Source organism: Ursus arctos, unplaced genomic scaffold (assembly GCF_023065955.2).
Source record: "Ursus arctos isolate Adak ecotype North America unplaced genomic scaffold, UrsArc2.0 scaffold_34, whole genome shotgun sequence".
NCBI classification, from domain to species: Eukaryota; Metazoa; Chordata; class Mammalia; order Carnivora; family Ursidae; genus Ursus; species Ursus arctos.
This window is the reverse complement of record NW_026623030.1, coordinates 6400382-6418333: the sequence shown is the minus strand read 5'-3', so window position 1 is coordinate 6418333 and position 17952 is coordinate 6400382. Positions and strand designations below refer to the sequence as shown.

The 17952-nt window shown below is 38.7% G+C and overlaps 1 protein-coding gene across 5 annotated transcripts in view; it reads right to left on the bottom strand.

The window, feature by feature from the left end:
- PTPN2 (protein tyrosine phosphatase non-receptor type 2) overlaps positions 1-17952 on the bottom strand; it is an 83047-nt gene that overhangs the window by 17464 nt on the left and 47631 nt on the right. For 3 of the 5 annotated variants that reach the window (XM_057305884.1, XM_026486256.4, XM_044379552.3), the window contains exons 4-7: positions 14100-14198; positions 9968-10105; positions 2662-2871; positions 790-942 (exon numbers count right to left, since the gene is read on the bottom strand). In XM_057305884.1, coding sequence (XP_057161867.1) covers positions 790-942; positions 2662-2871; positions 9968-10105; positions 14100-14198 — 600 coding nt within the window. The remainder of the gene's footprint in view (positions 1-789; positions 943-2661; positions 2872-9967; positions 10106-14099; positions 14199-17952) is intronic. The other 2 variants (XM_048221606.2, XM_057305885.1) reach the window with 1 other exon arrangement.

The window sequence follows — 17952 nt, the reverse complement described above, 5'->3', positions numbered from 1 at the left end:
GTCTTTGAAATTTACATATATAATTCCATTATCACAGGTGGTCTGATCTGAGTTATAAAGGAGGCTTAGTCAGAATATTTCTGTCTTGCCCAGTAATCACAGAAATTAAAGGGCCAGTGTATGTGTTCATAAGAGAAATATAAAGAGATTTAATCTATTTATATCCAATACTATGTGACCAGATCAGACAAGAAATGCGGGTCTGTTGTTACTTCTGTTTCTATTTTATATTTTATGTTAGTACATAACAATTTCTGATAATCAGTCTTCCAACTTAGTTTTTGCAAACGTGGAATAAAAACGTCTTCATGAAAGCATAGCCAACAATCAGAGAAATATAACTTTCTACTGGAATTTCGTTATGTCTGCCATAAGTACTCGAGCTGCTCACTGTTAACAAAATTAAGTATCTATTACATAAATTAAGTATTCTATAACTGCAGGTCAAGCTTTTATGTACTAAAATTACCAAAATTCTCTGGTTTATTTTAATGCTTGAATGCTCAAACTAACCTCCTTACATGAAAATTCCATTTTCTTTAATAAAATCTTGTTCCCACTAGGGCTTTTGAGTAACAGGCAAAATTTAAAATGAGGCTGAGGTATGTATGAGGAAGTGAGCTTAGGCTTTACAATTTTAAGATGGCCAGCTGGGTTTTCCGCATGAATGTAAACATGCTTTTTGGAAGGAAGGGAGAAAACAAGTGCTTCAATGGAGTGCAGTTAAATATATTTGATGCTAATCATATATAATACACAGGTATTATTTATTTCCCTAAAAAAGTTTACCTGTATATTTGAATCTCCCTTTATAAATTTTGCTCCTTCTATTATAGTCATATATGAAAATCTGAGTTGATCTGGCGTCTGAATAAGTCCCATTCGATATTTCCTCATATTCAGTAACAGTTGTTTAATGTTAATATCATCTCCTTTTTCCATCTGCAAGAAAGGTAAAAATTATTCAAGCCTTTTGTTGTTAGAGCCCAGGAAAGAGAAGCAATACAGGATAGCTAGCTGCTAAGCATTTTGCAATGTGCAGTGTGTCTCCCCCAAGAACAAGTTACCACTGCAGCTATAACTCTTTCTGTATAAAACAGCTACCCCATTCCAACACCTTCCCCACACTTCAACTGTTCAAGCAGTAGATGGAAGCTGTTAGCAGATATACAACTGATTCCAAACCAATCATACTAATCTTATTTACTTTGGCCAGTGTTTGTCTAAGTTAGAACTTATGACCAGTTCTGGCTTAATGTAAAGATAAATCCACTGAGATTAGTGTTCTTTTTTTTAAAGGTCTTGACAGAAGTAAATCTTTTTTGCCCAGCGCCCTTCCGCCTTCATGTCTGTGTCCAGCAGCCATCTAAAGATGGTGGAGAAGAAAGACAGTAAGAGCCTAGATCCACAATGACACTGTTAAGTCACTGCACCAGCTCCGGACTATCGATCTCGTATTATAACCAGCATAACCCTCACCCCAACTGAAAAAGAAAAAAGGTGGAAGTTACGTCTGGCAGGGAATAGGCACAAACACACAATCTGGTTTTTAATAATCATTCACCATTAAGTGAATAGACAGTAGAATTTTTTTAAAACGTGTCAAAGTTCACTTTAATAGAACAATCAGTTTTAAGAATTTATTTATTTGAGAGAGAGTGAGTGAGTGTGGGGCAGGAGGGGGAGAGGGAGAGGGAGAGAATCTCAAGCAGACTCTGCACTGACTGCACGACCAAGATCACGACCTGAGCCCAAACCAAGAGTCAGGCGCCTAACTGAGCCACCCCGGTGTCCCAACCCGGTTTTCTTTTAAACTTTTTTGTTTTTTAATTTTAATTTTAAATTAAGTATGCTCTATGCCTGACATGGGGCTTCAACTCATGACTCCAAGATCAAGAGTTGCATGCTCTACCGATTACGCCACCCAGGCACCCTGTAACAATCCAGTTTTTGATTGAAGTATATTACTTACAGGCAGAGTAGTTAAGTAATACAGTGAGTGTGTTAAGACTCAATCACTCCTATACTCTAGAGATGCCTTATGCCCCATGTAAGGAAAAATGGACGTTCTAAGAAGAAAAGGCACAGGCCTGTATCCAGGCTGGGAATGGGTTGGTGGAGAAAGGATACAGCCCTTGGGGGGCAGAGATCGGAATCTCAGGGGAATAATAATACTAACATTTATTGAGTGCTTAGAAAATACCAGGGACTGTTCTAAGTGTTCTAAATCTATTAATTCATGTAATTCTTGAAACAGCCCTGTGAGGAAAATCGTATCATTATCCTTAGTTTGTAAATAAGGAAACTCAGGGCAAGAGAAATGTCGTGCTTGTTTGAGTTGGAAGGAATTCAGTATTATACATATCATTTATATTCGAAAAACAAGGAAAGGGGAAGACGTACTATTTTTGTAATATAAAGCTACCAGGGGAAAAAAAGTCTTCTTGGAGATCTCTAGAATCATCTTGGACAGAGCCTCACCACTCACAAATAAGAGGCAGTTAAAAGGGTATAAGTGAAATTTTTTAGATTTTTCTGAAGAAGGCAGAAGTTTGAGTTTGAATATCACAGTTCTGGGATACCGACATTAGAGTTTACTTCTGCCAGGGAAAACAATAAAAAATTAAACAAGACTAAAGTTAGAGCATAAGAAGCACTTACCAGAACAAGACAGGTATCTACTAGAGAAAAGGTGCCTGACCGCCCAATGCCTGCACTACAGTGGATCACTGCAGGCCCATGTTCAGGATTCAAGGAACCAGACTCTCTCACTTTAAATAAGAAATTGAGAAATGAAGCTGGTGATTCAGGGACTCCGAAATCTGGCCAGGTAGTATAATGAAAGTGAGATATTGTTCTGGTTTCACCACTCTAAAAAGTGAAAATCAAGGGAAAAGTTAGTTCTAATTTCTTTTCTTTGAAAAAACTACTTCAGAAAGAATATGTGTTTTGTGTAATGCTTTTAGTCCTTATGGACTTTTGTACCACGATTTTTTTTTTTTGTTTGGCTTTTGATTATCACTCACACCAGTTTGGAGTTCTTCAGGAGAATTTGGAATTTATTAATAATAGCTAACATTTCTAAAATATTATTTTGCAGTCATGTCCTAAGCTTTTTATGTATTAACTCAACCCATACAACAATCCTAATAAAACTCCTTTTCCAGATGAGATAACAGAGGCCAAAGGTTAAGCAATTTACCCACGGCGACACACTGAGAAAATGGCGGAGCCTGACTGGGAAGCTCTTAACCACCGACCTATACCATCCATGTGGCCAACATTTTAATTCATACATCATGATAAGTGTTCCTTTTTCTTCCTATTAAAAAAAAAAAATCCTACCAGTGTAATTTTACGTGTATTAATGGTTTCCTTTTTAAGAAGGCCCAACACTTTTACATACAATTTTTCTCATTATATGAGTTATCTTGTAGACTCTGCTACACAGGCTCAGAGGAGCAACTCAAGAATTAATTTAAAGAAACAATCTTTACGTTTTTAATTGAAATTGCTCTCTAATTGCCGCTTTTCCCCACGGTAATAATTTCCAATCTTAAAACTGTTTATATGACTTTGCTGATGTGCTAAAATGGTTTACCAATATGCTAAATGCTTCCTGTCTCTTAAAGCCTGCCTGGCATTCACTATCACTTCCTGGATATTCCTGATGAGCTTTATTTCTGACTAACTCATTATGAAAATGTTCCTAAGCTTTTGCCAGCTGCCTTTTGCCCCAAGAAGCATTCTGATGCCTTCTAGTCTTCATTTTTGCAAACCGAAACAATAACCCTCTAACATATCTCCGTGCAATTTCAGTTTCATTGCAGGATGTTTTTGGAGGGAGAAGCCATACAAGCAACATTAGGGGGGAAAAAAGAAACCCCACATAATAATTTTAATGGTTAACAGCTAAAGATTATTATTACAACATCCTGCTTTTGGTACAAGTTTTCAAAATTCACTTTCATTTTTTTAAAAATAAACTTTCCCCTTTTTTTAGTAGAAAGAAACTCCTAAGTCCCAGACTTGGTTATATGAGGTATAACAGTGATAAAATACAGTGCAGAAATTCTTTTAAAAATTTCACATTATATACTTTCAGTGACTAATTTTCTTAAAATTCAGCTTTCACAATTCCAAATACACTGATCCACAGGTTCTCAACATACTAAAGGTACTAGCAGATAGAATTAAAATGATCACTGGGATTGCTAAATTTCAAAACATTTCCTTCTAAAATTATAGCTACTGTATGTAAAAAAAAGGGGGGGGGAGTAAATCTAAAATTAAATTTACTGTATTAAAAATAGGTACTGAAAACATTGCAAAATAAGACAGGTAAATTTTAGTTTCTTCTTACAAAGCCATAAATGGACAGGTAACAACATCATACCAGCACGGGAATGGGCTAAAGTGGCTACTCTTGCTGTAGCCCAGGGGCATGGAGAACTCCAAGTCACATCTTCCTTTAAACAGGGTCTAAGATTCCAGGGGGAGTGTTTACCCCCTTCCACCCCACCCCCAACAACTGCTGTGTTGTGGTCCCACCCCATCCCCAACGACTGCCCTGTTGTGGTCATCTGCCACCATGCAGTGCTGACCTTGCACAGCAGGGCCAGAGTTTGCTTTGTGAGCCTAAATCAGGTCCCCTGGGTGCTCCCAGGTCTGGGAGGGGTGGTGCTAGAACCCTGCTCACCTGTGAGCTGTGCTCTGCAAGGGATGGCTCAGTCTTCCCATACAGTTTTTTACTCCCTTATGCTCACTTACGGCATCACCTCCTGGCTTAAAATCTAGAATTAACCCACAGTCCTGAACAACTGCTTGCTTTTTTTGCGCCTGTATGATTTTGGCTCAAGACTAGCAGTCTCTTGATATTTTTCGAATTCAGGTCACGCTGTCTGGGATACTCAAAGCCAGTTCCCAGAAACGTTCACGACTGTTTGTATAATGCAGTCTTCCCCACTAATAGATTTTTGAGAATCAGTCTTTTTCTTCCCCTAACAGGACCAGACTAAAGAACTTCTTAAGAAGTTAATTTTTATTAATGTGTCCCTACTGAAACAAGATTCAAAATCACAGCTCACAAAAATCATACAATTTCCAAAGGAACACTTCATGAAGCAGTAAGATCCATATGTTTACTACTGAGAACTGTTTATATGCTTGACTGGGCCTCTTCTCTCTCTTTTCTGTGCTGGAAAAAAAATGAGAGGGGAAAAAAGGATTGCCAAAGGCTAGAGAGCTAAATCAAAATTCATCTTTATTCCAAACAAGGTCTACATGCAGACTTTACACTTTTTGACAAACTCCTTACTTCAAAACTGGCTGAAGGCCCCTTTCCTTCTCCCAGATCATTAAATCACATCAGTCCTCCTGTGATGCCCAGTTGTCCTCTTCCATCCCCTCCCACTGCTGACCTCACACCCCGTGCACACCTGGTTGCACCCATGCACACCTGGTTGCATTCGCAATTACATGGCTGTCCCCATCTGCACATGCCTGCCAAATCTTCTTTGTAAAACACTGCATTATATATACCACACTCTGCACAAAGTGTCAGTGGTTCACTGTTCTTTTTAAGGTGAATCTTATTTATATATTTTGAAGGAGAATTCTATCCTTGAATAAGGATATCTAATTCAATATATATGGAGGCCAGGAAGATAAGCTAGGAACTGAGTAGGTATAAGACCATGGGCAACAGCAGGCTTATAGCAATTTCAGTGTATGCCACCTAAAGCCATTCAAATTCAAAGTTAACTCTTATTTTATACAGATAGATAAGATTATAAATTTTCTAATTCTTACAAAGAAATCTATGCAGCTCTTTGGTCCTAGGCCCAATTATTTTCACACTTCGGGCATTTACAGAAGTAGTAAGATTATATTTCCAAGACTTTCATCATAAGGCCAATTTTGTCACCTGTAAATGGTTAAAAACAGTACTTACCTTATAAGGCTATTGTGAGGAATAAATGAAACAGTGAATGTAAAGTGCCTAACCTATGCCTGCATATGGTAAATACTTAACAAATACCTTTTCTGAAACAATTATACTAATCGTCTCTATCGTAGCCTCTAATAAGCTCCAATCAATTGTAAACCTCTCCACATTTTCAGCTGCTTCACTTAGTATTTCCTCTACACCAAGGAGCAGCAAAGTTTGTGAACCCTATTTCCTAAATACAAATTTATACGAGATCTGTAGGTCACCGTCAGTGCCTCAGTTCGGTCCCTCAACAATTTTTTGCCAGGATCATTATATGGTCTGTATTAAATAATTAGTTATTGTAATTCATTTTGAAAGATGAACAAAACTCACCAGATCAGGAGGAGAGGAGAGTGACAGAAACAGGTAGGCATGGGGCTTGCCGTCTAAGCAGAGAGAAAAGCAATACACAGAGGTGTCGGGCCCCCAAGGATCAGCCTATTTGAGAAGTGTAGGACTGTCAGCAAGAACAAACCCCGAGTGCCTGTGGTGGCAGACAAGGAGGAAGGACCAGTCTGGGCTGGGTCTTGGACTTCTGCATCGGCCACAGAGAAAGATATTTTAGGGCAGGGTGGAAGGATCACGCCTGTGTTTTAGAATAACCACTCACTCGGTGCAATGGCAGAGGGAAGCACAAACGTAACAGGTAAGGACTACCCATGGGGAGCTGAGAACCTTGTTATGGAGTCAAAGTACATACATGCGCAAGTACTAAATAAGCCAGTAAAATGGTAAAATTTAAACTATGGCGAGAAGTGTAAGATCACAGCGATTAGGAATGAATGCGTCAGGGACACCTGGGTGACTCAGTCGTTAAGCGTCTGCCTTCGGCTCAGGTCATGATCCCAGGGTCCTGGGATCCAGTCCCATGTCTGGCTCCCTGCTCAGCGGGAAGCCTGCTTCTCCCTCTCCCCCTCCCCCTGCTTATGTTCTTCTCTCTCTCACTGTCTGTCAAATAAATAAATTCTTAAAAAAAAAAAAAAAAAGGAATGAATGCATCATAGATGAATTAAGAAAGACCTGAGTAAGAAATGGGCCAAGAGGTGGTCCTGAAGGCTGCACAGGATATAAAGAGGTAGAGAAGAGAGGATGACACTCCAGGTAGGATAAACTGTTTAAACTATTTTGAATCAAATCCCAGCTGAGCATGATAATAATTAGGCACTCATCCTGTTTTGGGCAAATCTACAGGGACAGAGAAATAGAAGGCAGCCAGCATTACAACAGTATTCCTGGAACTAGAGAAACACAAAGCTGGCCAACAATATTATGGAAAATAGTGAAGAGCAACTAAAAAGAAAATCCTGAAAGACAAATAAGCACTCTAGATGACCTTACACTTTAAAAGCCCTGCAAAACCTTCCCCGTAGCTTAAGTCACCGGGCCACTTTAAAAGCGGAGATGGAACCTCTTCATTCAGGGGCAAGAGTTCAAACTCTTAGCTCTAATGAAGACACTGCAAAGGGCTGCTGGTGTGCAGCTTTCCTGCTCCCTTAGACCAGAGGTCTGTAAAAGAGCAGGGCCCACACAGCTCACAGCTTTGGCCCCAGACCTGTTAATACATACAAGTTAGACTCCTTTAGCAGCAAACCAGTTCTCTGCAGCTCCCCGTGAGGCTGGTGACTACCCCCCACCTGCAGCATCACCTCTCTCCCTCATTTGGTATTTCTTTCTCCCTCAACTTGTTCAACTGCCTTTGTTCCTGCAGTCCTTCCCAATTCATTGATATGACAAAGGTAACAGATGCGCACAACTAAAGCTAATAATTGTGAATCCCGCAAGGAGTCTCAGGCCTGTTTCAGCATCAATTCACTTGATCCTTATAGCAACTCTTTGAGGTACGGGTGTCCTTATCCTCATTCTGTAGATGAGAAACTAGGCACAGAGGGTAAATAGTGGGACAGTCACACAGCCAGAAGGCGTACAGTTGGGATTTAAACTCAGGAAATCTGGATCCAGAATGGAAATACTTAACCAAATGCAATTCTGCTTCTTATGCTGAAATGCTATTTTGTTCTTCTAACATTCCTAGTTCTTACTAAAGATTCTAAGGTAGAACGTAAACAGACCGTTGCTATTAATTATGGTGGACTCTGAACCCAGGCCAATAAGAAATCACAGTTGCTAACAACTAAAACAGTGGTTGGCCAGTTCACATGCTTCAATTCAGAAAGATGCTTTAGAACCAAGAATCTTCCTTTACTAGGACAATTAGCACTTTTTTCAAAAGACTTAGCCCCATGTCATTCCAAGTCAGGAGATCTGGATTTGAGTTCTGGCCTGTCACTTATTAGCTGAGTAATCTATTTACAGGAAAAATCTTATAACCTAATGGATTTTAGGTTTTTAAAAAATACAGGAAATATGGAAATATTAAGACTATTTACTCTATCACATTATAGGAAGGCTGTGGGTCAAATAATATATATGTAAAAGTGCTTTGCAAAATGAGAAACAAAATAACAAAATTCATTTGATTTTATTATTAAGGTATGGATCAACTCTGAATTAGGATAGGTTTCAGAAACAGGGAAAAACATCTATGCCCTTCTCCATTCAAATCAGTTTTAATGCCAGAAGCAGATGAGGTACCTGGGATAAATACCAAGAGAAGATGATTCGAAGAACCATGAGAAGTTTATAGAAAAGCAGTTCTGTTTCTGGGAATAAGGAACGCACGATCTAGTATCAAACAGTTGTTGAGGTATCCCGGGGCGGCTTAAGACATATGTAAATGGAATAGTTGGTGCAAAAAACTACAATAAGGGAAATTCATAAATAAATCTAAGTCCTGTAATTCCCAACCTTGAGGCTTCTTAGATAACCTAAGAGATCACATAAAAAGCTTACTTATGGACGTCATGGGAAGCTGGGCCTGGGCCTCAACAGTATGCACCTGTGCTTGCAGTCGGCCGCAAAAAACAGAGGTGTTCGAAGAGATCCACCATAAAATGTATTTCTACATTTCTGAGAGAGAGAGAGTGTGTGTGTGTGTGTGTGTGAGAGAGAGATGCACTTTCTATATCCCTTCTCTAGAAAACTTCTTTTGGTCAATGATCCCATGTTAATCATTTCATTCAGTTAATGGTTAACTAAAACAGTATCTCACTATATAGACTAGATACATTCCTGAAATCATTTTTTCGCAAATATTTTTCCTATTTTCTAGTTTTCTTATCTCATTTCATATTTCCCAGTTACCCTGATTCCAACACAAAGAAGACAAAACAGGTAGGTGGTAAAAGGGGGAGCAATGCTTTGATCCCCAACCTGACAACAGCAGGTTCACAACCCACCATGTCCATGTATCTCAACCAAGAAATAAAGAACAATTCTTGTATTTCTGGCAAAGGCCCAGTAAACGTTCTTGGGACCATGTGCTAAATTATTTCACCATTTTCCTCAATTCAGTAAGGACAAATGTCTCTGTGGTGAATCATCTGAATTAACAACATTCCAGTAAGTTATTTTCTTGACTCGCCTGCCACCCTCAGAAGCACCAATTATGTGCAACTGTTCTACACCCCGTGTTCCGCATACACATCTTCATCTGATCTCCATGACAGCCCTGAGGGGGCGCTATTACAATCTCTGCTTTACAGATGAGCAAAGGACGAGGGACGTTGAGGAACAGGTCCCAAGGGCATTTCTACTAAACAACAGAGCTGGGATTTTAATCCACGTTAGCCTGATTATAAAGCTCTCTCTCCTCATCCCCAAGTAATCTTAATAAATTATCTTCAATCCTCATCTATCAACCTGAACTTCAAAATCCTTAGTTTCTAGGTCTTCTCAAGAGTCCTCAGAGAGCTACTGCATATAGGAAACGCAATGTAAACACCATGGTCATGGCTATGTACTACTGTAGATACTATCGAAATGTACGTGCAGCCTCAAACTTCAAATCTAATGACAAAAAGTAATTCTGGAAATCAGCAATATAAAGTCCAATCTTTTGGGCATGAAAAGTCTTACACTGATATTTTCTAACTGTAGTAGATGTACTGTATAATATGACTTCACATCTTCTGACAAGAACTTGACAGTGAATCCTGTTTCTTTAAACAGCATCTCTTGATCGTCTTTTGTTGGCCAGTACTGTGCACATTTAACCTAAATTTAAGAATATGTAGATATTAGTTCATAGACATTATGAAACCCTAAAAAGCGGGGAAAGGAAGACAAACCATACACATATATGCTATATTTTTTCAAGTACCCAAATCTATGAACAATTGCACTGTAATTTGAGGCTCAATGTATTTTAATAAGATTGACATTTTATAAAAGGTTTGTAAAATGTTCCTATAACTTATACTAAAAAAGCCATAAACAGATATGTTCATAAAAGTGAATCTGTCATTTCCAAAGCATGATAACCTATATTTTAACATCATACTGGCATTCACTTTACATTTCTAAAATTATCAACCTCTTGTAAGAATCTTTTCTTCAAATAGTATGGAAAGGGCTTTATTTTACAAGTATTTTCTACAAATACCTATGAATCTGCTACCAAATACTATTTATCTAGAAATAACATTGTATATTCACTTACTAAAATTAAGTCAGGGGAACGAATCAGAAGATAAGCCCCCTTTGGGGCGCCTGGGTGGCTCAGTCAGTTAAGCATCTGACTTCGTTCAGCTTGGTGTCATAATCTCAGGGTCCTGGGATGGAGCCCCATGTCAGGCTCCCCACTCAGCAGGGAGCCTGCTTATCTCTCTCCCTCTACCCCTCTCCCTGCTTACGCTTTCTCTCCCTCTCTCTCCCTCTAATAAATAACATCTTTAAATGAAGAAGAAGATAAGCCCCCTTTATCTAGGTACATTCTGGCAGAACTACTAATATGGAATTCCTATTTGTGACAATAAAAGCATCTTCCCAAAAGCCAAATTATGAGGCCAACAGACCGTGGCAAGGTGAGATGAAGAGCCACTTCTTTAGGAAAAAAAACACCACAAAAATGTCGTATAAAATATGGTCATTTCTTCTTTTCCAAATCACGAACAGCTATAAATCACCAACAGTAACACCACCACCAAACAAATAATTACTACGAGCGGATACTTCCAAAGGTGCTAAAAGACATTTTAAATATGATACAAGAAGTGAAAGAGCATAAATGAGAATGAGAACAACTCAGAAATGAGGTGATAGGAGACAGAAAAAAATTACAAATCAATATCTGAAATATCATTTCAGAAATGAAGACTAAACTAAAAGGAACAGAGAGGCATGAATAAACACAACAGAAGATGTCCTAGGAAAAAAAGAAGAGGAAAAGGAAGACATTTCTTAAATAAAAAACGAATGGAGATACAGGACTTAAGAGAAAGTGACAAATACAAAAATAAGCAAAGACAATCTAACGTGTATAATAGGCGGACCCAAAGAAGAACACTAAAGCAAGCCAACAGTAAACACTAACAAGAATAATCAATACATTTTTCTTTAAAAAAAAAAAAAAAATCACGTATTGAAAGAGCATACTACGCGTCCGGAAAAACTGACCCAGAATGACCAACGCTAAGACATATTTTGGTAAAATTAATGGGATTTGGGAGGGAAAAAAAGCCTTTGGGTAACCTAGATAAAAAGAACACATGACTTACAAGGGAAATAAAATGAGATGTCCAACTGACTTTGTCAGTAATCTGTTATGCCAAAAGGAAATGGAGTAATGTATTTAAGTTGCTCAAAGAAAAGCAAATGTCAGCCAAGATTTTATATCCTGCCCAAGTGACTTTTAAGAATGAAGACAGCAGATTAAACTCTCACCGACAGGTAAGACATCAGGAACTATAATGCCTATGAGGCCCTTTTTAAGGATGTGCTACAGAATGAGCTGTCTACAGAACAACGGGAGAGACATCAGTAAGACCAACAGTGTAAATTAAATATATATTTACATGTAGAACTAAGATTTCGCAAGGGACATAAAAGAGAGACTATAGTATGTTATATACTCGAACAAGGCAGGTAAAGTACAACTTAAAAACAGAGACAGGAAAAACAAAAAATTTGAAACTTTTTCAGTAATTATTTTGGTGATGGAGTCGATACTCTTATTATGAGTATTTTTGGTGTGTAATATGGGACAAAGTAAATGAGTCATCATAAGATATTCTTTATCCGTAGTGTCTTTGAGAAGCAGGATTCATGGTATGGAAAAAGGAGGCAACAGATATAAGATAGAAAGGGTTAAGCCAACCACCTACAGTTCTAAATTTGAACTGGAAGTATCATTATGAACACTTGAAGTATGTTATCTAACGCACAAACATATTTTTTCCTTAGCTCTATTCACCAAAAACCTCTAAAAACAATGATCAACCCAGCATCAGTAAACATCCTTATTTTTATTGACATCTTGAAATACCATTGCCCAATAAAAGAAACCAAGGTTCCTTACAGAAATGGCTAATTCTATGGATTCTATGGAGTAGAGATTAAGTAGTCATTCCAGATAGTAAGAAAATTATTAGAGACTAAAGACTAAAGAAAATTATTAAAGACTCTTTGGTTTTATGTCTTAGGTTTCTGATTCAGAGCCCAACTTGAAGAGATTCCTTCTAGCCAACAGAGGAATAATTCAATTACTAAGATGGATAATAACTGCGATGGAATGAAGTACATCAAATATGTTTAAATCTATGAGTTCATAACAATTGATCCCCTCCTGCCGCTGCCCCCACACCAAAAAATCCTAACTGGTCACCTGCTGAGGACGCTAGGCAATCAACTATTTTGAAAACTGCTTTTCCTATATAAAAGTGGTCAGCTAATTAGAAGGGAAGTTTCTTTTCTTTTTAAGATTTATTAAAGAGAGAAAGAGAGGGGGAGGCAGAGGGAGAGGGAGAGAGAAACTCAAGCAGAAACTTAAGCAGACTCCATGCTGTGTGTGGAGCCCAACGTGGGCTTGATATCAAAACCCTGAGATCATGACATAAGCCTAAACCAAGAGTCAGGCAGGCGCTTAACTGACTCTGCCCCCAGGCGCTACGAAAGTTTCTTTCTATAGAAGTATTCCAACAAAAATGTAAGAAGGAATGATAAAATTGGAATATCACTATTCTGTAACCCCTAATTAGTTAAGGAACTAAGCACTGACCAGCAATGGCTGCTAACACCATAAAAAGAAAGATAATCAGACCTTATGGGCCTCTTCATAAACAAAGCAGTATCACCCATGAAGTCATCTTCCCCAAAATAATTAAACCTGAATCTTATTAAGCATCTAGATCCAGCCACCATAAATATGACTTCTAATTTCTAGTGGCGGTCTTATCTTACTCATATAGTAATTATACAACAAAAGGAGCGATGAAACTTATAAACCATCTACTTTGTAAAGCTGCTCAAAGTGTTCAAACAATGTCACCATCACTTAATTTTTAAGTAATGAAAAAGCCACTGTAAATAACTATGCTAACATTGCTGGACATTCTGGTATGTGAATGCCACTGAGGATTTGAAAGAGAGTAGAATAATTCGCAAAACCATCGAAAGCCACCAAATATGAATTTAGAAAAAAGTAAGAATCAGGAATCTGAAGATCTTGGGCTGAAGAGACCTTACTGACAATACCTTCCAATTTGCTTCTTTGACAGAAAAAGAATCTAAAGGTACAAAAGTTAAAAGACTCAACTAATTAGCACTGTGTTTAGACTTTACCTCAAGTTTCGATAAATTTATACATTTCCAAACTCACGGTCTCATGACCGAAGAGTCCATAAAAACTCATATACGCTAACAAAAACCTTTCACTTTAATCTTTTACAAACTTTTCAAGATTTTGATAATAATAAATTGTAAAAATTCTAATGAAGCCTAGGGATTCCAAAGATCTGTGTCACCACTGGTCAATATTTGTTTCATTATATTTACATCTTGGAGGGTAGTGATGTACAACTATTATTTAAATACTTAAGGCAAGAGAGGAAAAGGATATACTACTTCTGGTCAGAAACAGCCTGACCGCTAGCCTTTAGCAATTCAAGGCCAAAACCAGTGACTGAATGAATATCCCAAAAGAAATATGAGAACATTTATAAGCTAATGATATAGGCAGTACACTAAGTTGCAAATATTAAGTGTTACTCACCGATTCCTTCTCCACAACTCGATTTAGCATGACAACTGCTTTGGTGTTTTGCTGCCAAACCATGAGCCAGAAATGGCAACCTGTATTAGGAAGTGGACCCTGTGAGAACAGAGAAGAAAAAGTAGGTAAGAGAAAGGAGATGGAACAAGGTTCAAGGAAAATTCCTTCAAGTATGCTTCTGGTTTAAGAACAATGTATATACGGGGCGCCTGGGTAGCGCAGTCGTTAAGCGTCTGCCTTTAGCTCAGGGCGTGATCCTGGTGTTCCGGGATCGATTCCCACATCGGGCTCCTCGGCTGGGAGCCTGCTTCTTCCTCTCCCACTCCCCTGCTGTGTTCCCTCTCTCACTGGCTGTCTCTCTGTCACATAAATAAATAAAATCTTAAAAAAAAAAAAGAACAATGTATATATAATAAGTAAATCATGACTTTAAATCCACTTGAGTTAAAAAATAGGTCTGTACTAGTTGCTTATAAATGATCAAAACTGACTTTTATTGACTTAGGCAGAAAAGGAATTTTTCAGGCTATCAGATGACTCAGAGTTGAGGGCTGGAAAGCCAGGCTTCAGTGGGAACCAATGTCAAGGCAAGATTCTGCTCAAAGGAGTCAGCTGGGACAGCGCTCCTGACGCTGGCACTACTATCACCTCACTTTGCTGGCACTGCCACACGAAGGGGGCTATAGCAATCACACATAACCTATAAACAAACCAGAGTCAAAATCATGGGCAGAAATGTCTGACTGGTCGTGTTCTAGCCGCAAAGGAAATTTCTGTCCCTTTCGGCTTCCGCAGCAGGAAGAGAGGCCCTGCCTGCCATGGATCACGGCAGTCCTACAAAAGAGGAAATCTGTGCCATCACTGGCCAACCGACCACCCCAAGTGAACCAGAAAAAGATTTCCAGAAAAAGCGGAAATTTCAAAGTGCCTGAACCACTACAAAGCTGTTAATTTGCAAAAACCACAACAAGTGCGACCTCAATAGAAGACTTATAAGGGGCAATGGTTCATATTACAATACTGCCACAGGGGAAAAAAAAATCAAATCCAATTATCTTCACGTGTTGCTTAGCTGTAGCACAAGGCTTAGGGCAAGTAAGACATGAAAAGGCCATGATCAAATTATAACTAATTTTAAAGGTGGAAATGAACGAGGCTGTACTGCAGCTAACACAAGTCAGCAGCATTCTCCTCCCAGGACAGAGGGAGGGGAAGCTTCGGGGGCTGCAGGCCAGGTCTCCGGAACTTCAGCTTCCCATGTCGAACAGGATGATTCATGTGGTTTGAGGGTGAAAGCATCTTTTGGGCAGCTGTATTCCCTGGTTCGTAGCAGATGCTCTATTAATATTATTTAAATTAATAAACTCTAAGCTTCTAAATTATAAAAAGGCCAGAAATCTACTTAGAATCCTGAGTAATGACAACCAAATGTTTGAAGATACTGTTTTCCTCACTCAGTGTATGTTATCTATTACTTGATCTACTTCTAAGACAAAACAAAGTATGAAAATCCCCAGTAAAATGAATGCCTTTTCTTTCATCTAAAAAAATGGATCTCCTGATTCACCAGAGAAGTCACTCCTTAGTGTGTATACATGCAGAAACACAAAACACATTCTGTCAGTGGTTCTAAGGTGGTTGGGGGGGGGGGGTTCTCTCAGCTCTTCCAACCTACAAGCAATACTAACAATTTTTTTCTTAGAAATGGAGATTGAGGGGCGCCTGGGTGGCACAGCGGTTAATCGTCTGCCTTCAGCTCAGGGCGTGATCCCGGCATTACGGGATCGAGCCCCACATCAGGCTCTTTTGCTGGGAGCCTGCTTCTTCCTCTCCCACTCCCCCTGCTTGTGTTCCCTCTCTCGCTGGCTGTCTTTCTCTGTCGAATAAATAAATAAAATCTTTAAAAAAAAAAAAAAAAAGAAATGGAGATTGATAGCAAGGACTGATATATATGTTTTTTTTTAATTCAGAGGGAAAAGGTGACAAAAAGAAGAACAAAGGACAATTAGAACAGCTAAGGTTTTAATAAACATTCAGCATCTCTAGTTTTCTCTGTCCTGTAAAATATTCTCAGACTTCAAAGAGCTTACTAAGAGGCAAGGAGAAGTCCTTGTCCTACTAACTGAAACATATCAAGTGCCACAAGAGTAAGGGGAAAACCATCAGATCTTTGGGAGTAGGAAGGATGCTACAGCAAGCCTTACAAATGAGGAGGGTCACTGATAACAGGGAGACATTGTGGAAGGACAGGGAGCAGGTAAGGGTCCATTCGAAGCATAGGGCAAGGCAGGTACAAGTATAAGGTACATTTGAGAGACAAAGAAATCAATGAGTGCAAAGTAGAGGTATGCATGCAGTAGGAAACCACAATACAGGAAACAGTCACAAAACTCTTTAAGAAGTAAAGTGATATGACGAGATTTGTATGTTACAAAAATAATATGTATGTTACACAAATAATTTAGGCATTGCTAAAGATGGATTAGGAAGGAAGGGACTGATAGCAAAGAAACAATTAAAAAGCAACTGCATTAGGACTCTGGATGATGAGCATAGGTTTAACCCAGGTGAGAAAAACAGGAAGGGGGCTGGCTGGGTTAAAAAAAAAAAAACAGTTAGATGTAGAAAATGCAGAATTTGCAATGTAAATGGGTCATCTGGGTAATAATATCCAGTGAAGACCTGGAAGATATAGGGGGAAAATTCAGGAAAGAATAAAAAGCTAAAGACAGCCTTCTGAGTCCTCCAACTGTAAATGCATGGAGCTCTGACAGGACACATAGAGCAGTCTAATAGGGACAGTGCACTGAAACACAATTAGTAAAAATCTTCATTATCATGATGGGTTTACAATACTTTATAAGAGGATTATTATTACTACTATTACTACTACTAATAAAAAGCAGTAACAAATGCCACAACAAATAATCCATGGAGGGCTTACCACAGTACCAGGAACTATAAGAGCTTCGCTCAGCATGGTTTCACAGATAAGTATGTATCTATAATATAGATATATATACATATATATATATATAGGCTTGGGGAGTTAGGTAGCTTGTCCAAGGTCACACAGCAATCTTATGGTAGTAGAACCGAATGATTAAGAGCATGACCCATGGAGTCAATGGGGCTTCAAATTCTGGCTTCAACTCACTTGTTGTATGGGCTTGATAAAGTTGTTTAATGTTCCTGGTCTCTTTAGATAATTCCTCCTGCATAAAACCAGGGTGATGACAGTTTTTACCAGAGAGAGTTATCCTGAGCCTTAAATTATACAAAACACATAAAGTACAGAATAAGGTTACAAAACTGCTGTTAATTTTATTTCCTACTATGATGTAAAGTTCATAATAACAGGGTTTTACTTAATGTCTATTTAATTTTTTCAAAAAATTTTTAAGGGGGGGAGGGGCACTTGGAGAGGGAAAGAGAGAGAATTCAAGCAGATTCCACACCCTGCATGGAGCCCAGTACGGAGCTGGATCTTACAACCCTGAGATCATGACCTGAGCTGAAACCAAGAGTCAGATGCTTAACTTCCTTGAGCTACTCAGGTGCCCCACTGTCTGTTTTATTTAAACAATGCCTACCATACAGTAGGTACTCAATAAATCTTTGTCAGACAAATGAGTATCCAATGAAGTAGTTAGACCAGGATTTGGGCACAGATGCTGTGACTCCAGTGTCTATACCCTCTTAAGACATAAAGGTTGAACATATGGTTCCAGAGAGCTGAAGTCTCGAGGGTAGACTGAAAAAGGGGGAAAGCTCCTAAATCAGAATCCTGAGAAGCACCTACAAAATTTAGGATTATGATGAGAAAAAAGAACCAATAAACGAGACTGGGGAA